Source organism: Balaenoptera ricei, chromosome 3, assembly GCF_028023285.1.
Source record: "Balaenoptera ricei isolate mBalRic1 chromosome 3, mBalRic1.hap2, whole genome shotgun sequence".
Classification (NCBI taxonomy): domain Eukaryota; kingdom Metazoa; phylum Chordata; class Mammalia; order Artiodactyla; family Balaenopteridae; genus Balaenoptera; species Balaenoptera ricei.
Window position 1 is genome coordinate 126,407,212 of NC_082641.1, and position 27,681 is coordinate 126,434,892.

General features: G+C 46.3%; 1 protein-coding gene and 1 long non-coding RNA gene across 7 annotated transcripts in view; one reads left to right on the forward strand and one right to left on the reverse strand.

Moving 5' to 3' along the window:
- The window catches only part of ABLIM3 (actin binding LIM protein family member 3), a 185,815-nt gene that overhangs the window by 148,689 nt on the left and 9,445 nt on the right, over positions 1-27,681 (forward strand). For 2 of the 4 annotated variants that reach the window (XR_009502422.1, XR_009502421.1), the window contains 7 exons: positions 5,118-5,247; positions 7,358-7,405; positions 9,718-9,852; positions 11,436-11,500; positions 25,129-25,276; positions 26,519-26,548; positions 27,100-27,158. Coding sequence is in view for 1 of the 4 variants with exons in the window: in XM_059917448.1 (XP_059773431.1) it covers positions 2,872-3,027; positions 4,590-4,619; positions 5,118-5,247; positions 7,358-7,405; positions 9,718-9,852; positions 11,436-11,500; positions 25,129-25,276; positions 26,519-26,548; positions 27,100-27,158 (801 nt within the window). In the remaining 3 variants the exon portion in view is untranslated. Of the gene's footprint in view, positions 1-2,871; positions 3,028-4,589; positions 4,620-5,117; positions 5,248-7,357; positions 7,406-9,717; positions 9,853-11,435; positions 11,501-25,128; positions 25,277-26,518; positions 26,549-27,099; positions 27,159-27,681 lie in introns of all 4 variants that reach the window. The other 2 variants (XM_059917448.1, XR_009502423.1) reach the window with 2 other exon arrangements.
- The window catches only part of LOC132362623 (uncharacterized), a 128,942-nt gene continuing 114,682 nt past the window's right edge, over positions 13,422-27,681 (reverse strand). For all 3 annotated transcript variants that reach the window (XR_009502425.1, XR_009502426.1, XR_009502424.1), the window contains exons 10-11: positions 14,743-14,808; positions 13,422-13,595 (exon numbers count right to left, since the gene is read on the reverse strand). This is a non-coding gene — a long non-coding RNA (uncharacterized LOC132362623). The remainder of the gene's footprint in view (positions 13,596-14,742; positions 14,809-27,681) is intronic.

Consider the following 27,681-nt stretch of genomic DNA (forward strand, 5'->3'; position numbering starts at 1 on the left):
AACTGTGGGCAGGGTCAGGGGACCCACAAGACCTAGTGTGGCATCCAGAGTCAGCAACAGCAGGAGGCTGTCACCACCCTAAGCCTAAAGGGAAGGGCTGGCCAGAGCTGCAGCTGTGGCAGAGCAGCCGGGACAGGAGCCAAGTCCATCGCAGCCGGGCAGGGCGGGTGCAAGGGAGACATGTACACAGCCCCTCTCTCCACTCAGCCTCAGCCTGCAGTTGCCTCTCATTAGCCAAACCCAGCTGAAAGCCAGGGAGCCTGTGACACAGTCCGTGGGACCTCAGAGCTCAGACCAGGGCCAGGAGGAGTGGGCAGTGGGTCTCGGGTGAGCAGACAATGAACAGCACGGTGCCCAGACAGCAGTGGGATGGGATGGGGATGAAGGAGTGGAAGGGCCTTGGGAAGTGTTTAAAACATCAGCAGTCCCAAGGTCTTTATCAAAGTTGCTCTCTCTATGGCAATCTTGGCCCTGAGACTTAACCTGTCCCCCCAGACACTGGGAGAACGTTATAGGATAATACAGTCTCCATGGATCCTCTCTTAATCTACCTCGTCTCAGGACCTTGTAAGCCACAGTGGTTTTGGGGGACAGATCCTGACTGACCATAGCAGAAACCGGATGACCAGAAACAGAGGGAATGGCTGGAGGATGCAGACGTGGAAAGGATGTGGCTTCAGGAGCCACGAGACGGGGGCTGTCCCGAGCAGGGGAAGCTAAGTCTTTGTGGTTCTAGAGGGTTGAACTCAGGCCAAGGCAGGTGGTAGGTAGAGGCTCGCTTCAGTTTGATGTGAGGAGCAGCTCTCTGAGTGCAGCCCTCTGCCAGTTGTTAAGACGGTGAATTCGCCATCCTGGGAAGCCAGAAGAGGCCAGTGGAGGGGGCAGACTCCCAGGCTAGACTGCCTGGGTTTGAATTCTGGTACAGCTACTTATTAGCTGTGACCTTGGGCGAGTTCACTAATTTCTCTGTGCCTGTTTCCTTGTGCAAAAATGAGGATAATATTAGTATGTACTATTAGAGTTGGTGGTTGTATGGATTAACTGAGTTAAACCATATAAAGGACTTAGGATGGAGTCTGGCTCATAATAAGTGGTCATCAAGTGTTAGCTAGTGTTTTACTGCCATGATTAATTCTGTCTTTACAATCTTCATCATCTTCTTCAAGGATGCTGTGAATGAAGATGCCCTCACTGTGTGGGGTTTGGAAGGCTGGATTCAGCCCTACGGGCTAAGTGGTACAAGTTGCAGAATCTTTTGAGCCTCAATTTCCTCATCTGAAAAATAGGAATCATATTTTTTTAATTTACTTTTTATTTTATGTTGGAGTATAGTTGATTTACAATGTTGTGTCAGCTTCAGGTGTACAGGTGTACTGTAGCGAAGTCAGCTAAAGTGACTTAGCTATACATACACATATATCCATCCTTTTTCAGATTCTTTTCCCATATAGGTTATTACAGAATATTGAGTAGAGTTCCCTGTGCTATACAGCAGGTCCCTGTTGACTATCCATTCCATGTATAGTAGTGTGTATATGTCAATCCCAAACTCCCTGTCTGTTCCTCCCCGCTCCCACCTTTCCCTCTTGGCAACCATAAGTCTGCTTTCGAAGTCTGTGAGTCCGTTTCTATTCTGCAAATAAATTCATCTGTATCATCCTTCTAGATTCCAAATATAAGTGATATCATATGATATTTGTCTTTCTCTATCTGACTTACTTCACCCAGCATGACAATCTCCAGGTCCATCCATGTTGCTGCAAATAGCATTATTTCACTCTTTTTCATGGCTGAGTAATAATTCCATTGTATATATGTACCACGTCTTCTTTATCCATTCCTCTGTCGATGGACATTTAGGTTGCTTCCATGTCTTGGCTATTGTAAATAGTGCTGCTATGAACATTGGAGTGCATGTATCTTTTCGAATTATGGTTTTCTGCAGATATATGCTCAGGAGTAGGATTGCTGGATCATATGGTAGTTCTATTTTTAGTTTTCTGAGGAACCTCCATACTGTTCTCCATAGTGGCTGTACCAATTTACATTCCCACCAACAGTGTAGGAGGGTTCCCCTTTCTCCACACCCTTTCCAACATTTATTGTTTGTAGACTTTTTGATGATGGCCATTCTGACTGGTATAAGGTGATACCTCATTATAGTTTTGATTTACATTTCTCTAATAATTAGTGATGTTGAGCACCTTTTCATGTGCTTTTTGGCCACCTGTATGTCTTCTTTGGAGAAATGTATATTTAGATTCTTTTGAATTTCATTCTTTTACATGTAGGTGTCCAGTTTTCCCAGCACCACTCATTGAAGAGACTGTCTTTTCTCCATTGTATATTCTTGCCTCCTTTGTCAATAGATTAATTGACCATAAGTGTATGGGTTTATTTCTGGCATTTCTCTCCTGTCCCGTTGATCTATATTTCTGTCTTTGTGCCAGTACCATACTGTTTTGATGACTGTAGCTTTGTAGTATAGTCTGAAGTCAGGGAGCCTGATTCCTCCAGCTCCATTTTTCTTTCTCATAATTGTTTTGGCTATTCGGGGTCTTTTGTGTTTCCATACAAATTTTGAAATTTTTTGTTCTAAAAAATAAGAATAATATTGGCACTTACTTCACAGAGGCATCCTGACATTTAGAGGAGATCATTCCTATACAGCACAGGACCTCACACATATGTTCTGTCAATGTGGTATCAGTGTGAGCCCAGGTGGAATGAATGACCTGTCTTATTCTCACATTCTGCGAGTCTTCCATCCTAACTGGAGCAGCTCATCCCCCTCTGTGCCTGGCTTTTGTTTCCTCTCCCCTTTCCCACTTATCTTTCTGCTTCTTTCCTGTCCATTTCCCTCTTCCTCAGGCTAAAGTGGATAATGAGATCCTTAATTACAAAGACCTGGCAGCTCTCCCCAAGGTTAAGTCCATCTACGAGGTACAACGCCCCGACCTCATTTCCTACGAGCCTCATTCCAGATACACGTCCGACGAGATGCTGGAGAGGTGTGGCTATGGAGAGGTATGGCATCTCGCCCTCTCTCTGGGGCTATTGGAGGAGAGGAGGGCCCTCAGGGTCCCCAGGCCCCTGCATCACAGAGACTTCAGCCTCCATAGTGTTGGCCCCAGACTCTTTTAAACTGGTATTTATAGTCAACACTTAAAAATCAAGTGATTTCATCCAAAATCTGGCTTCTCTTGAAAAATCGGAGCTGGCAACACTATACCAGTGTTTCCACCACCTAGAGATGGGGAGCAGCTCCCTCTATAGGCAGGCCATGGACTCCCCAGTTCTCCCCGATCCCCACTACTCTCTGAGAACCCCAACATAAAAGCCAAGAACCTGTGACCACTTATCACCTGAGCTGTTGTTTCTCTTACAGTGGAGAGATTTTATACATTGCCTACGGCTCTCATCCCCAGCTGTGCTCAGTGGCCATTTAGGTTTATAATCCCCAGTTAGGTAGGTTCTCTGGGTGTTGCACCTGGCCTTAAGCCCCTGCGCTCAGAGCAAGAGGCACTCTTATAAAAAGTCCACATCAGAAGGCTTTTGAAATAATTAAATGGTTGCTGGACAAGAGAAAGTGTTCCCTGGAGAAGGCAGGGTGGCTGTTACCCTGGAGGTCCTGGCAGTTTACATCCCAGGAGGTTTCTCACCCCACCCCAGGCCCCCTGAGCTGAGATCATTTGGAGCTTCAGAAGGAGCCCCGGCCTCATCCACACTTCACCACTGTCCCCTTCCTGTCTAAGGAGAATGGGGTTCCATTTGGTTTAAGAGCCCAATGCTGAGATTCTCTAAGTTCTGGCCTCTGAAATGGACCAGGAAAAGGGGACCAAGCGTTTGGTAGAAGCTGATTCTCCTGAAGCCAGAGATGGCAAACTGGGGCCCATAGGCCACAGCCAGCCCCCAGATTTGTTTTGTTTCACTCACAGAGTGTCTTTTTAAAATGTAAATTAGTTGTCAACATTTAAACATTAGGAGATTTCACATAAGAGTCTGCGCTTCTGCCTTGTCTTGGAAACTTAAGAAGCTGTGTTAGCATGGGATGGACGGTCCAGCCTGGCCTGGGTGCCCTGAGGCTGAGTGCCATCCCCTCTGCAGGCGGTGCCCTCCATCCCCAGCTTGCCCCCCACCACCGGCCCAACTCCTGCATTGATGGCATCAGCCTGGCCCTTGCTTGGCCCTGCATTTGGGAGCCCTGCCCTGGGTCCTGTCCGTATGAGCCACAGAAGGGCATGAGCTGGTAGAGGCACAGGGAAGGGCCACGAACCGGCTCTGAGCTTGCGGTGGGGAAGCCTGGGCCCAGGTGAAGCCCCTACCGCTTCTTCCCTGAGGGGCCCCGAGCCATCTCATCCCCTCTGGGCTGTGTTTTTTTCCATTTGTAAAAAGAGCATAGTCTCAAGGTTTCCTCCCACCCGCGAGCACTGCGGATATTCTGGGAAGCTGAGGCTGTTCTCTGGGGTGGGGGACAAGGGGCAGCTGCAGGCTTCTCTCTGCTCCCTGTAACCACTCTCTGTCCCTCCCTCTTGCCCTCCTCTCTCCTTTCACTCCTTCCATGGCTGCCTTCAAACTTCGCTTCCAAGTCGCTGGGGACCTTATCTCCCTACTCCCAGGTAATTAAACTGGTTCCAGGAGACCTTTTCTATAATTGTGTCCTTTATGCTGACCAAGCAGACCCCCAATTTCCCCCCCACCCCCTGAAGCCCCTGAAGGTGCTCCCCCAATGCAAGCAGAGACAGGGAGACTTAGGAGCATGACCTGGAGGAAGTGGCAGTGGCTTAAAGGGTAGAGATGGCTGCGAGCGAACCTTTCTACCCAGAGATGGCCTCCCTGATGCTTCTGTGATCCTTGGCCAGGATTCCAGGGTCCTGACCCACGGGTTCCATTCAAGGGCATGTGAGTGATGGGTGAAGGCCCTGAAAAGTCTCTGCAGCCTTCCTCGGGCTGTGCATGTAACCCAGGGAGGGGGTCTCTGTATTCAGAAGGGCAAAACCGTGCTTCAGCCCCTGGGATCCCAGATTCCATGTCACTTCCCCACCTGACTGCTGGACCCTTGGGCTATAGGCCCCCCTAATGGCAGATCTTGCTCATGGCCCTGCTTCCTCCCCCAGGACATCTATGAGAACCTGGACCTCCGGCAGAGACGGGCCTCCAGCCCGGGATACATCGACTCCCCCACCTACGGCCGGCAGGGCATGTCCCCCACCTTCTCCCGCTCACCTCATCACTATTACCGCTCCGGTAAGGAAGGGGGAAACTCCCAAAGGGACAGGAAGAGCCAGGGGGGACAACACAGTGCCTAGATGTCCCCAGCTGCTGAGACAGCATGGGGCTTCCCTGGGTTTTCTCCATTACAACATGGTCCTCTGGAGGCTCATGGCCACCCAGGCCTCACTGAGTCCCTGTAGATGCCACTGGCAGGGGAAGAAGAGGGGTTCATGGTACTGAGATGCAGCAGGAAGATGGGTGGCGTGCTGCTGCGGGGAGGGGAGTGGCAGGAATCCCAGCCGTCCTGGCTGGAAGAAAACGTCTCCATCCTCATCCTTTGTCCTGTCCCATCCAGAGGGCAGAACCAGAGGATCAGAAATGGGGCAGTGTCCTGGCCTTCACCTGAGGGCCACCCTGAGGTTAGGGATGAAGCAGGCAGAGCAATTAAGGGAGGGGCCCAGGTGGGGAGCTAAGAGGAGCAAAGATGCCTTCCTGAAGCTCAGTGCTGTTGACTCTTACAACCCACAAAATCTGACTTTGGGGTGAAGCAAGACAACAGGGTCAAGCCTGTTTCTGCAGACCCGGTGCATGAGAGCACAGCCCCCATCCCTGCTGTCATCGCCTCACTGCTGCCGTAACCACCGCCACTGCATTAATGCCTGTTTTCTCTGTGCCTCTGCTCTCTCTGGGGACCGCTGCCTGTGTGCTCCAGGGCCCGAGAGTGGCCGGAGCTCTCCATACCATAGCCAGTTAGATGTGAGGTCCTCCACTCCGACCTCTTACCAGGCTCCCAAGCACTTTCACATCCCAGGTAGGCTGCCAGCCCGGAATTCCTGGCATGGGTGCATGCTCTGTGGGGTCGCCGGGCGCCCTGCACCGGCACCGAGGAGAAACTGGGTGCTGGAGACTCTCCCCAACCAGTCACCCGCACTAACTGGCCTCCAGCTCCAACACGCCCACTGGCCATAGCCCACTCCCTAGACAGAACCAGCCTTGATTAGGACCACCAGGAAGCAGCCCAGGGAAGTGCCTCGAATGTCCAAGGGCTGTGATGGGACATGGCAGTAACTGTGCTGAAGTTCATGGGCTTTTGGGATTGAATCCTTGATTCTGCTGCTTATAAGCTTGTGACCTCAGACCAGCTACTTAGCTTCCTTGAGCCTGTGTTGTTCCTTCTGGACAGCCAGGCACTGTTCTGGGTCCTGAAAGTGCAACTGTGCTCAAACCAGCCCAGATCCTTCAGGGTGTTTAAGTTCTAATGTGGGGAGAGAGCTAATAAATGAGTAAACAAATAAGTAAAAGGATAATTTCAGGAGATATAGGTGCTAAACATAATAAAACAGGGCACTGCGATAGAGTGACGGCGTGGGGGAGGCTGGGCTATGTGAGGTGGTCAGGGAGGGCTTCTTGGAGGAGGTGACATTGAAGCCAAAAGAGACCCCAGGGAAAAACATCCTGGGCAGAGGGAACAGCAAGTCCAAAGGCCCTGAAACACTGAGCCTGCAGCTGGCCAGCATGGCTGGAGGTGGTGAGCATGAGGGAAAGTGATGGGAGGTAAGAGGAAGGCAGGGGCTGGGTGACCTGGGACAAAGTCTCACCCTGAGCTACAGCAGAGCCGAGCCTAGACCCCAGTCTCCCAACTCTTAGCTCAGGTTTTCACTTCCCACTCACTTTTCCCCAAGAGTTGGTCTTGCCGTTTCATCTACACCTTTCTCAGTTGCCCCAGAAAGGTCCCATCCAGCCTACTGGGGAGGAGGGGGTGAGAGTGCTGAACTGTGGCTGCGGGGTTCTGGGGACGCCCACGTGGAATGAGGCATGGCTGCTGGGTGGGCACCTTCCCGCATGGGGTCTTGCTGAGCACGCGCCCGCCTTATGCCTGCATGCCCACCATCCAAGCCCCAAGCCCCTGCCTCAGCCCCATTTGAATCCATCCATTCCTTTCCCCTCACCTTTCTTGGAACCTGATGGGATGAGGTTGGAAGCTCACCTTTGGAAGAGGAAGTCCACTGGGGGAAAGATGGGGGAGCCTTGGGAGAAGTTGCTAACCACCTCTCTCTTCTGGGACCCACTGACCAACTGGCCGTCTCCTTTTCTCCTGTCTTTCTCTCTCCTCCCCACTGTCCCTTCCCGGTCTGACTGGCAGCTGGAGAAAGTAACATCTACCGGAAACCCCCGATCTACAAACGGCATGGTATGGTCGGGGGCAGAGAGGGCTTGGCCAGGCAAGGGGAGGGGCAGTTAATCATCTGTGCAGATGGCTCTGTAGGGCCACCAGAGGGACACATACAAGGCTGCAACTTGGTCCTTCTTGTCGGCTGCCCCCCAGTCACTCAAGGTGGCCTTGGGGAGGGGGTTGGTGTCATTTCAAAACGGCAAGGAAGGCCTTGTATCCCCTACATCCTTTCCCACCATCTCCTCACTACGCCCCTTGCCCTGCTATCTGCTGTCCTAAAGCCCATGGTCCGAGAAACCCTTGTCAAATGCATGTAGCCCTGGGAGAGTGACACTCCAAGGCGCTGGTACTCACACTTGGACGTTCGTTAGAATCGTGTGGAATGCATAGATTCCTGGGCCCACCCCAGACTTAATGAATCCAAATTTTGTATTTGTTACAGTTTCTCCAGGTGATTCTAATGCCCAGCCCAGCTTGGGAACCACTGCTCTAAACTGTTCTCAGTCACCATGTCCTCAGAGTAGATGGAGGCCTGGGGAGGGGATACGGATGAGAAAGGAGCTGAGGGTGCCTTCATTCATTCATCCATATAGTGTTTCTTACAGAACTGTCTGTGGGCCAACTGCCCCCAAGAGATTTATTTAAAAAACAGATACCTTGGCCCCCTCCCCTGCCCTAGACCTCCTTAATTAGAAATACTAAGAGTTTGCCCTTCGAATCTGCCCTGTAACCAGTTCCATTCACGATTCCTACCTGTGCTCCCTATGGGAACCACCACTGAGACCTGTTCGTTCTTGCAAAAGCACTCAGTTGAATGAGCACACCCCTTCCTCTGAGGATGCAGAGGCACAGCTGCCACCCTGTATCACCCTTAGGTACCTATGGGTACCTATGGGATCACAGGGGGAACACAGAATTGGATGAGCATGGAGACAGGCAGAAGCAGCCCTGTACTGGGATCTAAACTCACTGAGCTGGTGGAGGAGGTGGTACAAGTATAAATAGTGGCTCTGGGTGCTTACGATCTGACAGTTTAGACAAACATCCTCGACTTCAGAGCGGACTGGGCTGGGGTCCAGGTGAGTCCTGAGCAGTGCACATCTACATGTGGCTGTGGAGGACACGCCATGTACCCCCAGTGGCCACAGAAAGGCACCAACCCTGACAAAGGTAGCTTAACTTTATATCCAGAAAAGGCCCCCAGGTCCCAAGCCCCTCAGGACTGTGTGGGATGTTCTAGGTGGGCCTGAGGGGCAGCACCAAAGCAGGCTCAGGAGGAGTCTGGGCTGGAGGTGGATTGTGCAGATAAGAGGGTGGATGAAAGGGCTGAATGAGAACGGCTGGAGTGGGAGGGGCTGCACAGGACCCACATCAAAGAGGATTTGCAAGCTTTGGGAGCAAGTGCTGCTGGCTGGCTGGCTGAGAGCCATCCCAGGACCCTCTGCTGCTCCGGCTCCACGGAGCCTAGGGCTTGTCCCTGTAGCTTCTTCCTCCTGAGGGATGATCAGGGGCCCCATCTCCTTTCCCCAGCCCTCTCTCTGCCCTAGTCAGCTTCTCACCAGTCTTGGGTGTGAGTCATTGCCCTGGAAGGTTTTGTGCCTACAGTGGGTTTGATGGTCACCCCCATGTTGTGGACTTCAGGGGGAAGCTTAGAGCTGGATGATGCCTCAGCCGGCAGACCAGTTCTGATACAGACAAGGAAACTGAGGTGGAGAGGGGCACGATTTGCCCAGTGCTACAGCTGAGTTGTGGCAGAACTGGAACCAGAACCCAGCATTGCTGACTCCCTGGCCAGTGGTCCTGCCCTCAGGCCATCTAGTCTCCCCCAAGCAGGATTTGTCATTTCACTATGAGGAGAAAGGTGACCTGACTCAACGTGCAGCAGGCCCTGCTTGGCGATCCCACCCTAGATGTGGCTCCAATCCACAACAAGGCTGGCTTCTAGAGGGTGAGGAACGTAGTAAAGGGCAAGGACTCACCTGGGACCTGTCTAATCTTACTTAAAGGAGCCATGGCCTTAGTGTTCACTTAGGAGAGTCTGTGGAATTGGTAGGAGGAGCCCTGAGCTAGGGTCTGATCCAGTTCTGGTCTAACTTGCTATGTGGTCTGAGCAAGACCCTTCCCCTCTCAGGTGTTCAGATTCCCAACCGTAAAATCAGAGGCTTGGCCTCAGTGCTTTTACAGCTCCGATGCTCCGTGTCCCAGATGCTGGCCTGTATGTGGCCTCACTCCCCAGGGCTGGAGCCTGGCTGAGACAAGGGAGAGTGTGTCCAGGACACTCTTCTAGGACATTCTGCCTCCCTGAAGCTCTCTCTTTGGGTCCTTTGCAGGTGATTTGTCGACAGCAACCAAGAGCAAAACAAGTGAAGACATCAGCCAGGCCTCCAAGTACAGCCCAGCCTACTCGCCAGACCCCTACTATGCTGCGGAGTCTGAGTACTGGACCTACCACGGGTCCCCCAAAGGTATCACCCCTCACAGGGGAGCCAGGACCAGAGCCCCGTCACCTACGCCAGGGACACAGGGCCAGCACAGACAGTTGCCCACTCCTTCACACGATAGTTCATTTATTCATTCAGCAAACAGGTACTAAGGGCAGCCATGGGCCCTAGGGAGATACGAGGAAGCAAACTAGATCAGGTCCTTGCCCTTGTGTATGAGACATCGGCCCCAACTGGAGAGGGAGGTGATGGACAGCAGGTGAGGTACAGGAAGTAGAAGAGCTGATGGTAGGGGCATGCTGTCCAGTCTGGAAGATGACAAAAGCTGCTCAGATGCAGAGCCTCAGCTACCACAGGAAGGGTGAGGAGCAGGTAAGCCAGCAGAGTGTAGAAATGCACCTGCAAAGACCCAAGATGGGAGGGTAGGCTCCACTGGAGCAAAGGATTGGCTGTCAGCTCAACCTTGAGCTCAGGGAGGGAGGGGAGGGGGTGGGGGATGAGAGGCCAGATCCCACAGGGCCTTGTGGGTTGAGGTCAGGATTTTGGTCTTTATCCAAAATAGGAGGAAGTTGTTAAAAGTGGTGACATGATCAATTTGTTTTTAAGAGACCACTTTGGCTGTGGGTGGAAAATGGTTTGGAGAACGGAAAAGAGGGGATGTTGGGAGATGGGAAGTCTCTCACAGGCACCCTGGCAAGGGGTCCTAATGGTCCTCAAGGTGCCATCCCACCTAATCAGACATCCCAGGCTGTTTCTTTTAAGTATGGGGAGGAGTTGTCAGTAAGTGCCACTTTGATTCAACACATACCTTTAGTAATGAATGTCCATTTTGAACAAAGCTTCATGGGAGCTCAGAGATGACCCTGTGCCACCCTCAAAGAATTCTCCACTTAGAAAGGGGATAAGACACAAGCACAACTATAACCCACAGTGGACGTGATCGGTGCCCATGGGAGATAGTGTTCAGAGGCTGCACAGGCAAGAGGGACCAGACCCAACAGGCATGGGGGGGAGAGGGGGAATCTTAGATGAGACTATTTCAATCACACACACACACACACAAAAAGAAACAACAAAAAAGAAAAACCACCTCCAAAAGGCTTAAGCCAAAACAGGGATTCTCTGGGTCATGTGACCGAAAGTTTTTGAGGCATAGCTGGATCTAGAGGTAGATGAACATCATCAGGACTTGACCTGTCCTGTGGGTTGGGTGGCTCCAGTCTCAGGCAGATTCTGCCCTTATCATGGGAAGACGAGTTCTGGCAGGTCCGGGCTTACCTCCCATCCTTGGCAGAAAGAGGGCTTTTTCTCCTACCAGCGGCAGGAAAAGTCCCAACGTTGAGGTTTATTAGATCTGTCTGGGCAGTCAGCTTCACCTGCACTTTCCAGCCCAAGAATGGGAAGGGATGCTGGCCATCTCAGTATAGGGAGGCCCATGGTGGAGGCAGTTCACCAAAGTGCACTTGTACGGGGTCACTCAGCTAGAAAGTGGTGGAATCAAGAGGAAACCCCCACCTGTCAAGGCTGTATTGCCCCCCATGCCCTCTCGCCTGAGCAGGCTGAGTGGGGAGCATGGGCGGGAGCTGATCCTAGCTGTCTTTTGGCAGTGCCCCGAGCCAGAAGGTTCTCGTCTGGAGGAGAGGAGGACGATTTTGACCGCAGCATGCACAAGGTAAGCAGGCCACACCACTGAATGAGATGCTTAGATGGTATGTTACTGAGGATTTTTTCATTTGTGAGGGACAGAAACCAAATTCAAACTCACTCATGATAGAAAAGAGAAATGCAAAACTTGGCATAACTGAAAAGTCAACTGGTAGGATTAGCTGCAGGTACAACTTGATCCAGCTGCTAAACAAATTGCCATAGGGAAATTCACTCTCTCTGCTCTTACGCTGGATTGCCTCTGCATTGGCGTCATGCTCCAGCAGGTTCTTCTCGTGTTGTGGTCAGTGGATGCCAGTGACTTGTGCATCACTGGTGGGGATGGAAGGTGGTGCAGCTGCTGAGAAAGAGTTTGTGGTCCCTCAAAAAGTTACCACATAGAACTATCATAGAAACTGTCGACTGAAAAAACAAAAAACAAAAAACCGCACAACCTAAAAGTTGAGAATTATGTTTTATTCAGCAGACATACTGAGGACCTAAGCCCAGGAGACAGCCTCTCAGATAGGTCTGAGAGAGTGTTCCAAAGAGGTAAGGGAGGAGCCAGGAATATGTAGGAGTTTTTGCAAAAATAAAATCAGGAAGTCGAACATCACAAGATTGCTGCTAATTAATGAAAAAACAGACATCTACAGTTAATGAATTTAGTGCTTTTCTATGTATGGGAAGATGCAAGGCCCTTGGCTCATTGAAATCATTCCTTTAATATGTACCTTAACTATCTAGGGCCAGTATCCTGTTTTTCTCCATCCTGAATCCCCTCAGGCTGCACCATTGGTGGTGGCTGCAGAGGTTGATGGCTTGACGGCTTGATGGCTTGTTTACTGATACAGCAGGTGACATTCTTTGCTCACAGTGCTTCCTCTTGGCCATAAATTCAACCAATGTTTGGGAGGCATTTCATGACCAATTTTGTCCCTCAGGGCTAGGAAGGCTCATCCCTTGATCAGGCGAAGATTCTGCTGACAGGCCACTCAATGTGCTGATTTGTTTTGGATTAGACCCTGTTGATAATCTAAAATTCTCTGGATCACCTGTCTTATTAGTCTGTTGTGATCCAGGAAATGTTTTCCCTTGTTGCTTCTTCCCAGATCTAGAATTGCACTATTACAATTATTCTATGTAGAGTTATGTATATGATCAACTAACTCGAGACATCATTAATTTTGCTGGAGGCTTGGTTACACTTTGGTAATGTAAGAGATAATAATCTCATAAAACAGACAGGATATAATACAGCTAGTAACATTAATAAACTGATAGTGCAGCAGAGAGAGGCACAAGGCATAAATAATTTGAAAATGCCAAGAGAGAACAAACTAAAACAGTGATTAGTATAACTAGTTGTAATCTGGTCAAAATAAGCCATCAAGTCCACAGGGGAGCCAGCTAGAGAAGCCAAATTCTGGAGGGATCAGGTAGAGAGAAAAAGATAAATGTTTTGTCTTCGTTTACAAAGGTATACTTTATCAACTTGTTGAAGGTCATAGTTAGCGTAAGAGGAAAGGTTTTCTGGAAAACAGAGATTAAAAACCAGTATATTTCAGAAAAAAGTCATAAAATTATAAGTCATATTCATCAATTCATTCAGTCCATGTAATTAATTCCTGTTCATCTAGATGAAGTTGTCAGGTTTTCCATTAGTGTTTTTTAATTTCTTACCCAGTTCAGGAGTAAGATCTAAAAGTTACCAGAAACTTGTATTTATCAAAAGTCCTTTTTATGAATCTTCACTAAGATCTTCATATATAAAAGCATCAGAGTAAAACAATGATTGTGTATAAACAACAGGACTTAAAATGGCATGGTTAAAGATCTGATTGATTATAATGTAACTGACAAGAAACTTGGATATTTCTGTGACATACAACATCCTAAGATAACACCTAGAATTATGACTGATAACCTTAAACCAGGCCATACCAGATTTTTAGTAATTCCATATAAATTTTGGAATATCTATATTAATGACATTTACCCATACAATATAACCTAAGAAGGTTTATCTCCAATCACTTGACAGTGCTTCTCAAGTAAGCCTAATTAGTCTAACATTTCTTTCTGAGATGTCGCAGGGTTTCTTTGAAGCATCCCAGAGTTAGCTGGAAGTCAAAAGAACTTCAGTTAGAATTTGTTATTTGGGAAGTTTTGTCAAAAATATCAAAAAGTTTCAAAACACTTGGTCAAACAGGATCATAGGTCACTGTGAAACAATACTTATTCATTTAAAGTGACAAAAGATTTCAAAAACAAATACAGATGACTTACAGAAAAAGAATCTCACATAATCTGTTTTCAAAAGCAGTATTTCAAGATAACTTTGTTCTCTTAACAGAGAGAGGAACCAAATCCAGTCTTGCACCAGCCTACTTTTAATAGTAATAACCACTTACCTAATTAAATTTAATCCAATCCCAGCCTGACCACAGTACAAAAGTCCTTTTCAGGGCTCCCTTTTTACAAACCTTCCACAACTTTCTCTATTCTTGTTAGTCTGTCCCTTATTTTTCCATCCAGAAACAACCAGCTCTAGGACAAAATCATTCTTTCCACTTAACAAAATGCACTTCCATTCTTCATACCTTCTTTTGCTGAAAAAAACACACCCTACTTTCCTTGCATACTGAAATGTTTCCCTTATTATCTTTAGTAGCTTTAATTACATATTATAATTTTCACCCTTAAAAACGTTAATCTCTAGTGAAAACTGACAAGTAGCAAGTAATTGTGAACTGTTTGTCATACCAGCATTCCTGATTGGCATATCACTTAACCTCTAGAAACATACATCTTCTCATAGCATAATTTCTTTCCTCAATGTGGTACAAGAGATATGTCTAGTAAACCCAAACATCTTTAGTTTCCTTCTTGTAATGAGACAAAAGTAGGTAAATTTAGACCTGTTTAGCAAATAATGTTTGAGTATTTTATCTTATTTGAAGTGACCTGGATAGTCAGTGGATTCCCATTACTTAAATTAATTTAGCAAGGGCTGAGGAATCAGGATGGCAGAGGAACAGGACATGGAGCTCACCTCTTCCCACAGATACATCAAAAATACATCTACAAGTGGAACAATTTGCACAGAAAATCTAAACACTGGCCTCAGACTTCTGAAAGGGCAAGAAAACCTCCACATAACCAGATAAGACAAAAGAAAAAGACAGAAAGGAATCAGGACAGGACCTGCGCCGCAGGGAGGGAGCTGTGAAAGAGGAAAGGTTCCCACATCCTGGGAGGTTCGCTCACCTGTGGGGAGATCAGCCTGGACAGAGGGGGAGCTTCAGAGCCTCGGAGGAGAGTGCAGCAACCAGTCTGTGGAAGGCAAAACGGATAGTGACCTGCACAGATGGTCAGTACTGCCGCCCTGTGCTCCCCAGCCTGAGACCCTCGTCCACCCGCATGGGCAGGGGCTGGGTGCTGAAGCCTGGGCTTTGGAGGTCAGACCCAGGGAGAGGACCAGGATTGGCTATACAGAGACAGCCTGAAGAGGGTGGAGTGTGGCAACTGAGGGTGCACTAGGAAGAAGCCTGGGCCCGCCACAGAGGCAAGGTACCATTGCTGGGGGGCATGCAAGGAGAGGGGTGGGACCACCATAGGAGATTCTTTCCCTGTGCGTACGTTCTCAGGCAACAGGACACCACCTACGTGAGCTCCAGGGGCAGGCGCAAGCCACCACTGCCATCATGGGCTCCAGAGGCAGGCACGGGCAGCCGCCACCAATAAGAGAACCGTGATCAGGCACCAAGTGCTGTCCCTGCTGTTGCAGGAGTGTGCGGGCCACCACCGCAAATACAAGACCCGCAAGCAGCCACCAAGCACTGTCCCTGCTATTTCGGGAGTGTGTGGGCCACTGCCACCATTAAGAGACCCACGAGCAGGTACCAGTCACTCCACCCAATGTCCGGGGAGCACGCACAGGCCGTGAGCAAGCTCCAGTCGCTGTCCCTGCTGTCCCGGGAGTGCGTGGGCCATCACTGCTGCTAAGAGACACAGGAGCAGACAACAATCTCTGCCCCTACTGGCCTGGGGTCACATGGGCCACTGCCGCTGCTGGGAGACCCGTGAGTAGGCGCCGATTGCTGCTCCTGCCATACCAGGAGTGTGCACAGGCCGCCACACATCCACACACCATTTGAAAGGAATGATGCACACACTAAGGAAAGAGGCAGAAAGCATCCAAACTAAAAGCACCTCGATTCTGGACAAGATGGTGGAGTAGAAGGACTTGAGCTCACCACATCTCACAAAAACACCAAAATCACAACTGACTGAACAACCACTGACAAAAAAGATTGGAACCTACCAGAAAAGCTATTTTACACCCAAAGAGAAAGAAGAGGCCACAATGAGATGGTAGGAGGGGCACTTTTTCGATATAATCAAATCCCATGCCTGCTGGGTGGGTGACCCACAGACTGGAAAATAATTGTATTGCAGAGGTTCTCCCACAGGAGTGAGAGTTCTGAGCCCAACGTCAGGGTCCCCACCCTGAGGGTCTGGCATCGGGAGGAGAAGCCCCCAGAGCATTTGGCTTTGAAGGCCAGCAGTTCTTGAGTGCAGGAGCTCCACAGACGAGGGGAAACAGATTCCACTCTTGGAGGGACCCAGCACAAAGCAGTGACTCCACAGGAGCCTGGACTAGACCTACTTGCGGATCTTGGAGGGTCTCCAGGGAAGGTGGAGGTCAGCTGTGGCTCACTGTGGGGGCAAGGACACTGGCGGCAAAGGCCCCAGGGAATATTGATTGGCATGAGTTCTCAGGGAGGGTGCAATTTTGGCACCGAGACCTGGCCCCACCCAACAGCCTGTAGGCTCCAGTGCTGGACCACCTCAGGCCAAACAACAAGCAGGGCAGGGGACACAGCCCCACCAATCAACAGACAGGCTGCCTAAAGTTGTACTGAGCTCACAGCCACCTCTAAACATACGCCTTGACATGGCCCTGCCCACCAGAGGGACAAGACCCAGATCCACCCACCAGTGGGCAGGCACCAGTCCCTCCTACCAGGAAGCCTGCACAAGCCCCTGGATCAACCTCACCCACCAGGGGGCAGACACCAGAAGCAAGAGGAAATACAATCCTGCAGCGTGTGGAAAGGAGACCATAAACACAGAAATTTAGAAAAAAATGAGACGGCAGAGAAATATGTTCCAGACAAAGGAACAAGATAAAAACCCAGAAGAACAACAAAGTGAAGTGGAGATAGGCAATCTACCTGAAAAAAGAATTCAGAGTAATGATAGTAAAGATGATCCAAGATCTCAGAAAAAGAATGGAGGCACAGACTGAGAATACAAGAAATGTTTAAAAAAGAGCTAGAAGATCTAAAGAACAAAGAAACAGAGATGAACAATACAATAACTGAAATGAAAAACACACAAGAAGGAATCAGTAGCAGAATAAACGAGGCAGAAGAATGAATAAGTGGAAGAGTGGTTGAAATCATTGCCGTGGAACAGAATAAAGAAAAAAGAATGAAAAGAAATGAGGATAGTCTCAGACACCTCTGGGACAACATTAAATGCACGAACATTCGCATTATAGGGGTCCCAGAAGGGAAAGAGAGAGAGAAAGTGCCTGAGAAAATATTGGAAGAGATTATCACTGAAAACTTCCCTAACATGGGAAAGGAAACACTCAGTGAAGTCCAGGAAGTGCAGAGAGTCCCATACAGGATAAACTCAAGGAGGAACACACCGAGACACATAGTAATCAAACTGACAAAAGTTAAAGACAAAGAGAAAATAGAAAAAACAACAAGGGAAAAGCAACAAATAACATACAAGGGAATCCCCATAAGGTTAACAGCTGATTTTTCAGCAGAAACTCTGCAGGCCAGAAGGGAGTGGCATGATATATTTAAAGTGATGAAAGGGGGAAACCTATAACCAAGATTACGCTACCCAGCAAGGCTCCCATTCAGATTTGATGGACAAATCAAAAGCTTTACAGAGAAGCAAAAGCTAAGAGAATTCAGCACCATGAAACCAGCTTTACAACAAATGCTAAAGGAACTTTTCTAGGCAGAAAAGAAAAGGCCACAACTAGAAACAAGCAAGTTATGAATGGGAAAACTCACCAACAAAGGCAAACATGCACTAAAGGTAGGAAATCAGCCACACACAAATATGATATCAAAACCAGCAATCTTGAGGAGAGTACAACTGCAGGATATTGGAAATTCATTTCATATTAAGAGACCAGCCACTTAAAAAATCTTGTATATGTATATAGACTGCTATATCAAAACCTCATGGGAGGGCTTCCCTGGTGGCGCAGTGGTTGAGAATCTGCCTGCCAATGCAGGGGACTCGGGTTCGAGCCCTGGTCTGGGAAGATCCCACATGCCACGGAGCAACTAGGCCCGTGAGCCACAACTACTGAGCCTGCGCGTCTGGAGCTTGTGCTTCGCAAGAAGAGAGGCCGCCGAACTGTGATGAAGAGTGGCCCCCGCTTGCCACAACTAGAGAAAGCCCTCACACAGAAACGAAGACCCAACACAGCCAAAAATAAATAAATAAATAATAAAAATAAAGGAATTCCTTTAAAAAAAAAACTTCATGGGAACTGCAAACCAAAAATCTACAATAGATATACAAACAAAAATGGAAAAGGAATCCAAACACAACACTAAAGAGAGTCATCAAATCACAAAAGAGAACAAAAGAGGAAGGGAAGAAAAAAGACCTACAAAAACAAACCCAAAAGCAGCCACATAGCACAGATAGATCAGCTCAGTGCTTTGTGACCACCTAGAGGGGTGGGATAGGGAGGGTGGGAGGGAGACGCAAGAGGGAGGAGATATGGGGATATATGTATATGTATAGCTGATTCACTTTGGTATAAAGCAGAAACTAACACACCATTGTAAAGAAATTATACTCCAATAAAGATGTTAAAAAAAAAAAACCAAAACAATTAACAAAATGGCAGTAAGAGCATACATGTCGGTAGTTACCTTAAATGTAAATGGATTAAATGCTCCAGCCAAAAGACACAGGCTGGCTAAACTGATACAAAAACAAGACCCATATATATATGTCTACAAGAGACCCACTTCAGCCCTCAGGACACATACAGACTGAAAGTGAGGGGATGGAAAAAGGTATTCCATACAAATAGAAATCAAAAGAAAGCTGAAGTCGTGATACTCATATTAGACGAAATAGACTTTAAAATAAAGACTGTTGCAAGAGACAAAGAAGTATGCTACATAATGATCAATGAATCAATCCAAGAGGAAGATATAATAACTGAAAATATATATGCACCCAACATAGGAGCACTTCAATATATAAGGCGAATGCTAACAGGCATAAAAGGAGAAATTGACAGTAACAAAATAATAGGAATTTTAACACTCCACTTACATCAATGGACAGCTCATCCAGACAGAAAATCAGTAAGGAAACACAGCCTTAAATGACACATTAGACCAGATGCTTAATTGATATTTATAGAACATTCCATCCGAAAGCAGCAGAGTATACATTCTTCTCAAGTGCACATGGAACATTCTCCAGGATAGATCATATCCTGGGCCAGAAATCAAGCCTCAGCAAATTTAAGAAAATTGAAATCATATCAAGCATCTTTTCTAACTACAACACTATGAGACTAGAAACCAATTACAGGAAAAAATCCTGTAAAAAACACAAACACGTGGAGTAATGAACATGAAAACAAAAATAAACAAGTGGAACCTAATTAAACTTAAAAGCTTTTGCACAGCAAAGGAAACCATAAACAAAATGAAAAGACAACCCAAACAATGGAAGAAAATATTTGCAAACCAAGTGGCTGACAAGGGATTAATCTCCAAAATATACGAACAGCTCATGCAGCTCTATATCAAAAAAAACAAACAATGCAATCAAAATATGGGCAGAAGATCTAAATATACATTTCTCCAAAGAAGACATACAGATGCCAAAAAGCACATGAAAAGATGCTCAACATCACTAATGATCAGAGAAATGCAAATCAAAACCACCATGAGGTATCACCTCACACCAGTCAGAATGGCCAGCATCAAAAAGTCTACAAACAATAAATGCTGGAGAGGATGTGGAGAAAAGGGAACCCTTGTACACTGTTGGTGGGAATGTAAACTGGTACAACTGTTATGGAGAACAGTATGGAGGTTCCTTAAAAAACTAAAAATAGAACTACCATATGATCCAGCAATCCCACTCCTGGGTATATATACAGAGAAAACCATAATTCGAAAAGATACATGCACCCCAATCTTCATTGCAGCACTATTTACGATACTCAAGACATGGAAGCAACCTAAATGTCCATCTACATAGGAATGGATAATGAAGATGTGGTACACATCTACGATGGAATATTAGCCATAAAAAAATGTAATAATGCCATTTGCAGCAACATGGATGGACCTAGAGATAATCATACTAAGTGAAGTAAGTCAGACAGAAATACAAATATCATATGATATCACTTACATGTGGAACCGCAAAAAATGATACAAATGAACTTATTTACCAAAGAGAAACAGACTCACAGCCTTCTAAAATAAACTTAGGTTACCAAAGGGGAAACGTGGGGGGGGTGGGGGGGGTGGGGCGGAGGGATAAATGAGGAGTTTGGGATTAACATATACACACTATTATATATAAAACAGATAATCAAAAACGATCTACTGTATAGCACAGGGAATCTACTCAATATTCTATAATAACCTCTCGGGAAAAGAATCTGAAAAAGAACAGATGTATGTATAACTGAATCATTTAGCTGTATACTTGAAACTAACACATTGTAAATCACCTATACTCCAATATAAAATAAAAATTAAATTAAAAATAAATAGGAAAAACTCTAAAGTTTTAAAGTTACCAAAAATCTGGAGAAACTGTTTTAAATCAATATACCCAAAGCATTATTATTCCTAAAGGGTTCACCTGAAAACTCTTATTTTCCTTTATAATTTATGAAAATATCATCATACCAAGTTAATATTTTTGCTGACAAACTCTGAAACAGAAATAACATGAACTTATCAACCTTCAGTGAACCTTGGTACACTGAAGGTGTACCAAGTAAGATATGTCTATATTGACTGATTAAACCCGCAAGCTGAAGCTAGCTTTAACACCAGATATTAATTTAATATTGAATATTTCCTAGATACATGAACCTGAAATTCATCCTGGCCAGTTTCTTTTATGTTTAGAAGTATTTAATTTGTAAGCACTTACTTTTAAGTCAATTAAATGGAACTCTTTTATAAATTTAATTTTGACAGTATTTTCCAGAGGTAGAGACATCTCATATGTATAATGTGTACACAGACATATAAACAGACCTAACTAGAGATCTCATAGCTCACCTTAAAAACTTAGGTATGAATCAGGTATTACAGTATAAACTTACTAGTTTATAAATAACAGTTGGAATAAGTTAAATTTGCTTGCTCAGATGACTGAGGCTTTGCTATTTGTGGAAAAGACTTATAAGATTTGTATTTATCCTTGATAAACCCTTAAGGAGGCTATGAATTAGATTTGGGGTGAGGGAGCCTTTCCAGCAGTTTGAGTTTAAAAGGACTTTTTTGCTTTTTTTTTTTCCTCCTTGGTTTCAGGTTTTACCTGATTGAGCTAATTAGGCTCAGTCTCAGATCAATGTGGGCTGTATTTACATTTCTTATTTGTAGAGATTTGCAAAACAAAGACAGTTGCTTTTAATTCTCAAAAAAACTGGTCTGCTGCCTAAATGATATTAAAAGATTGATTTGCCCAACCGTACTTTGTTTAATTTGTTTTATATCAGTGAGAAGATTTCTGACTAAGCCAAAATTCAAGAGTTCTATGTTCTAGAATTTTAGGGTTTAATTTATCATGCTTTCAAAAGCTTGCATAAGGCATTCAACAAAGGCCCTTTTTCTGAGTGCACAGGTGAGACCCAGAGCAAAATCTCTATTATTATTTTTATTAGCCCCCGAATATTGCTCCCAGTTTTTACATTATATTATACAGGCTCAGGTAACCCTACTGGTTTCCTTTTGTATGTTTAATAATATTTCCTGAGGGTCAGATTCATACGCCCTGTCTTATGAAGCATTCCCCAGTGAAACATGTATATCACACAATATAATTAAACAAAAGAGAAATAACCATCTTATATAAAGCCCATTTAGGTATACCAATTTTTATAAACTTTCATCTCAATTCTATCAACTTTTATACCTTTACCTTTATCTTCCAGTAGGACCCAATCATCAAGCCTTGGTCTTTCAAGGAGTCCTAGAAGCTTTCCTTTCTTTTTATCCTCTGACTCTTTTATCTATTTTTAATAAAAGGCTCTGGGGTCCCCAGTGAGGGGTTGAGCCAAGGGACTCAGGCCCTTTTGTCAATTCTTTACTTGATTAATCGGCCTAACTGTTGCCCCAAGTAATTGTTGGCCAGGTAGCTCAGTGTAATTTACTTCCAGCCATGTAAATATATATGTATATTTTTAAATATTTATTTACTTATTTTGCCTGCGCTGGGTTTTAGTTGTGGCATGTGGGCTTCTTAGTTGCAGCACACCGACTCTTAGTTGTGGCATGCATGTGGGATCTAGTTCCCCAACCAGGGATCGAACCTGGGCCCCCTGCATTGGGAACACGGAGTCTTACCCACTGGACCACCAGGGAAGTCCCTAAATATATATATATTTTTAAGTGGGGTAAATAGAGTGGACTTGTTTGGGGCCCTTTAATGTTGGGGACCTATAGGGGGCCCCTTTGTTCCATCCAACCTTACATAGTGTTGTATCAAACCTTTGTTTTAATCCCATTAACATCTGTTTTATTTATCCCATTTTTAAATAATCATCTAAAGATTTCTTTATCCTTTTGGGATAAGTCCCTTTAAAATTTCCACCTTTTTGGGAAGAAGTCTCTGAACTTTCTCTTCAGTTTACTTCCCTGTTAATCAACCTAATTAACATTAATTATCCTAATGTTTTTATTAGCATCTGTAAGACTCACTGAGGGGAAGCAGAGACCACAAATAAGGCTTCCCAAACCAGTTTTTTGTTCTTGTTGTTTTCAATTAAGGGAGTTCTTAGGTTAACCATGTATATGTTTTCCACCTTCTAAGTTTTTTTTTATAAGTACCAGTAACACAGCTCTTAAAATTTACCAATTTAGAAGTTTCTCCAATATAAAGGATCCATCATCTGGCCATTAACAAGATGTATCTTACTGATGCAAACCAATAAGACACCAGAGAAGTCCCCACAACAGAGTGTGAAGATGTAGCCTTCACAAGATCTAGAAATTTTACTCCCCAAAAACAGCCTAAGAAAGTAAAGGCCTTCATTACACAGGCCGATGCAACGAAGGTTAAGACGGCAAAAGCCCCTAAGAGTTGGCACAGTCAGACAAAAGACTGCTCAGAATCCCAGTCTATTCAGTTGGCTGCCGAGTTGTATACCATATGAGTACCTTCCAGGTGGCAAAGACCAAGTACTCAAAACACAGAAAGAGACATATACACATACACACACACAAAATGCCTAAGAAAATCAGGTAGAACATTTACATCTCAAAGACACAGGGAGAGAAATGCAAGTTCCCCCTAGAAGGGCTTTTGTTTCTTTAAGGTCAGAATTCTGAAAAGATGTTTTATCAAGCAGGCTTTCTCTAACTTAACTGTGTATGCAATAGAAGAGCCCCATCTTAGTCAATTTCAGGGTGAGATTTCCTTTAATTCCCAATTAAGTAAGTACTTGTAAGTATAAGTGTTGTACATATATCTGGCTGGGGGGTTAGTTAGAAGCTGGCAATCTGTCGTTCCTTTTTCTTTTTGTTTTGAAAGCTTTGTTCCCCACTCCAGAGTCAGTTTGTAGAGATAAAATCGCTAGTGATGATCGTGTGGTAAGCCAATGTGCTGTTGTGAGCTTAACTCCTCTAGATTTTACCCTAGATTCATTTTAGCCCTCTTATGAGTCTTGGTTTCTCCCTTCAGTAGCCTACAACTACCATGGGTACTCGGATTATGGAGTGGCCAGCCCTTACGCATGTCCCTGGCAGGCAAGTTTTTAATTAAAAAGAGTGGGTTTCCCTATAGAGACAGCTGCACAGTATGAGGACTTGCCTCTACCACTCCCGCAGGTTTCTCAGTTGCCTGAGGAAGCTGTTGCCAGCCACGAGGTGCTGTTCCTTCTGAGCTGAAAGCTCTCATGAGATATCTTCACTTTTATTTTGACAAACTCTATTAAAGTAGCCAATTCAAGGAAAAACGACAGGCCAGTCTTCCACCTAATTACCCAGTCCAGCCTTACTCAGTGTCTTTCAACTGAGCAAAGTCTTCCCAGTCTTTCAACTGAGGATAACCAGCTCAGTGTCTAAACTGGGCAAAAAATCTTCCCAGTGTCTTTCAACTGAGCATAACCCAGGTACCTCTTCTTGAAACTAAGTTTCAAGGATAACCTACTACTCTTCCAGTGAGGAGTTTAACATCACTGAATAAAACTTAGGATCATCAGCCAATAACAGGAGATCTGAGAATCAGGAGAGACTCACCCAAATTCATCTGGACTCTCTGAGGTGGGAGATGGGCCCAAGAATCCTCTGCTGGTACCTAGGCTCTGGATCCTTGGAGAGTTCAGGCAAAGGAGAAAAGTCTGCCCTGGGTCCCTTTGTAGCTGTCAAAACTGTTGACTGCATAACCTATAAGTTGAGAATTATGTTTTATTCAGCAGACATACTAAGGACCTAAGCCCGGGAGACAGCCTCTCAGATACCTCTGAGGGACAGTTCTGAAGAGGTAAGGGAGGAACCAGGATATAAAGGAATTTTTGCAAAAACAAACAAAACAAAACAAAGCAGATAGTCAAACGTCAAAAGATTCTAATTAAAGAAAAAAACAGACATCTCACGTTAATGAATTTAGCCCTTTTCTGTGTATGGGAAGATGCATTGAAATCATTCCTTTGATATGCACCTTAACTATCTAGGGCCAGTATCCTGTTTTACTCCATTCTGAATCCTCTCAGGGTATACCGTTGGTGGTGGCTGCAGAGGTTGTTGGCTGGATGGCTGCAACATCCTTTGTTTACTGACCCATTAGGTGACATTCTTTGTTCACAGACCCATCAGTTCCACTCCTAGGTATATACCCAGAAGAACTGAAAACTGGTACTCAAACGAATACGTGTACACACAGGTTCCTAGCAGTACTACTCACAAGAGCTGAAAGATGGAAGCAGCTCAAATGTCCATCAACTCACAAATGAATAAACAAAATGTGGCATATCCATATGACAGACTATTATTCAGCTATAAAAAGGAATGAAGTGCTAATACATGCTACAATGTGTATGAACCTTGAAAACATTATGCTTAGTGAAAGAAGCCACACACAAAAGCCCACATATTCTATATGGGCTCCAGTACGTACCACCAGAGCCCCACCCTGACCACAGGACTACTTGTGGAAGAGAAATGAAGTCCCACAAAGGAAAATATGGGTGCTGCAAGGAAAGAGGGACACTGAAAAGGCAAAAAAATGCCAGAGGTTCACTATAGAGCATCTGGTCCCTCAGCCTTTCCTAAGCCTGTTCCATCTCAGTGTTCTTTGCTCCCTTCTAACTTCATCTTGTTCCTCCCCCACCCCCAGCTCCAGAGTGGAATTGGCCGACTAATTCTGAAGGAAGAGATGAAGGCCCGGTCCAGTTCCTACGCAGATCCCTGGACCCCACCCCGGAGCTCCACCAGCAGCCGAGAGGCCCTGCACACAGCTGGCTATGATATGTCCCTAAATGGCTGTAAGCACTGCCCTGTAACCTGCCGGGGTGGGGGCACTTTCTTCCCCATCAGTTCTTCCATTAGTGAATCTAACCTTTTATGGCCTCACCAGGGTCTAGAATACAGACTAAATAAGACCATGCTCTGTCCTGAGCTGTCACTTCTGCTTCTTTGGATCATCTGAAGCCATGACTTCCAATCAGTTTCCATGTAAAGAAAAAACTCTTCTAATAGTCTGAAGATAAAAGGGGATGCCTCTTAAGGTAGCAAGCCTCCCATCACTGGAGGTATACAAGCAGAGGCTTGGTTCAAGCACTTTGCCCTGAGAGTCTTTCACTGTAAGCTCCTCCCTGTTCCTAGACTCACACATCCTCTTCCAGCCTCCTCTCTTACTTACCCCTGCGGGATTCAGTCCTGCCAGGAAGTCCTATCTCAGGTCAATACTTGATGGATAATAAAAGGTACCATTTATTACAATCCTGTGTGCTGGACATTTATAGATACATTATCACCCTTGGTCCTCACAAAGACCCACAATGTAGAGGGATTATTATCACCCACGTTACAGATGAGAGACCTGAGGTTAACCCTCTTGCCCAAGGTCAGAAAGCCAGTAAGTGACTGAGCAAGGATCAGGCCCAGCATAGAGTGACTTCAAGGCCATAAGCTTTTCCCTCTTTGCTGTACTGCACCTTGATTCTAGGTGAGCTCAAAGATGACAGTGGTGGTGGTGGTGGTGATGATAAAGCCAGTTTTATTGAGGGTTTGTATCTGTCAGGCACTGTGCTAAGCACCTTACTATATTGTGTCCTATATTCTTCACAATAGCCCTATAAAGGAGACACTATCCCTCCCATTTTACAGATAAGAAAACGAAGCATGATTTACTTATCTGAAATTGGGTATCTATTAATGGCCAAGCCAAGATGAACTGATGGGCCGTTTCCCTGTTTCACCACTGAGAGGCACTGTTTTCAACCCCTGGCTCTGTACACTGCACCAGTGCTGCTCAAAATTCAGCTCCATTCAATGGCATTTGTGCAACAGATATCACAGAGCACCTGCACTGTGCCAGGTGCTGGGCTACAAGCTGGGTGGGGGAGGGAGAATAGGGTGCAGGTGCAACAGTTAGAAACTGACCAGTGGGAAAGGAGGTACTGAAGGAGGGCCCTCCTCCCTGCCCCCGGCCAGGGTGGCCCAGGTATGGGAGCCATTTCTGTCTGTCTCCATGAACGCTGATCTCTGGCTTCCCTCTCTTGCAGCCCCTCGGTCCCACTACCTGGCTGACAGCGGTATGTTCTGCCTGCCCTTCCTTCAGCCCATCATGTTCTGTGAGGGCCAGAGCTGAGTCAGCGGCAGGTCCCCCTTAGTTGTGATGACCATACAACGTGGATGTCCCAGCACAGTCCCCATCTGAAGTAGTCCACCCCATGTGTTTGTCAGATAGTGGGTCTTTGGTTCTGGAACCAGTGTTGCCATGCCCAGCAGCTCTCAGAGAGAAAGAAAGAGCGCACACCTCTTCCACCCACATGGGAGCCTGCCTGTCTGAGCTCCAGCTCAACTCCAATTCCAGGACACATGGGTCCATCATAGGAGGATAGATGTGTGCAGGTTAACACCAGAAGACTCTGTGAGTGGGTACCTGGGGTGGGCCTAGAATTCTGCCAGGGTGAGGCACCCCTAAGATTGTTAGTTGTAAGCCTGGAGAGCAGTGGAAGGAGCTGGTGGTCCCTGTCTGTCCCCCTTCCCATGAGTAACATTGGCCATTTGCAGCCAGATGACCTCAGGGAGAGGAAACCCTGGCTTGGGGCTCCTGGTAATTGTCTTGGCTCCTTCTTTTCAGACCCCCTCATCTCCAAATCTGCCTCCCTGCCTGCCTACAGAAGAAACGGGCTGCACAGGGTAAGAGAGGCTGTTCCAGGGACATTATCCCCAAGAGGTTCACAATTCCTGTGTTAGCTCAGGAGTGATGACTTATGGGTGAAACCTGGACAGAGGCCTTGGGGCTAGAGGTGCATTAACAAAAGAGCCCCCTATGAGAGGGGCTGGGAGCACCTAGTATTTATGGCACAATTACTCCATGCTGAGCACTTTACAAGCACTCACTCATTATAACCCTGCAAGGTAGTTACTATTTTTAATAACTCTATCTTGCGGATGAAGATGGGGGCACAGAGGGGCTCAGTGACCTGATTGAGCTCTCATTCCTAGTAAGTGCCGAGCCAGAATTCGAGCCTGGGCCAGCTTCCCCTGACAGCCCACACCTGACTGCTGGGTTCCACTCACCCGTTGTGGCTTGGAGCCTTCTGAGCTCTTAGATGTCCTGTGGCGTAAAACCTTCATGGAAGCTGTGAGGTGGTTTAAGGACTAAAAAGGGGATGAAAAATACATCTTGTTGGCAAAAGGAGAGGCTCTGTGACTAGAC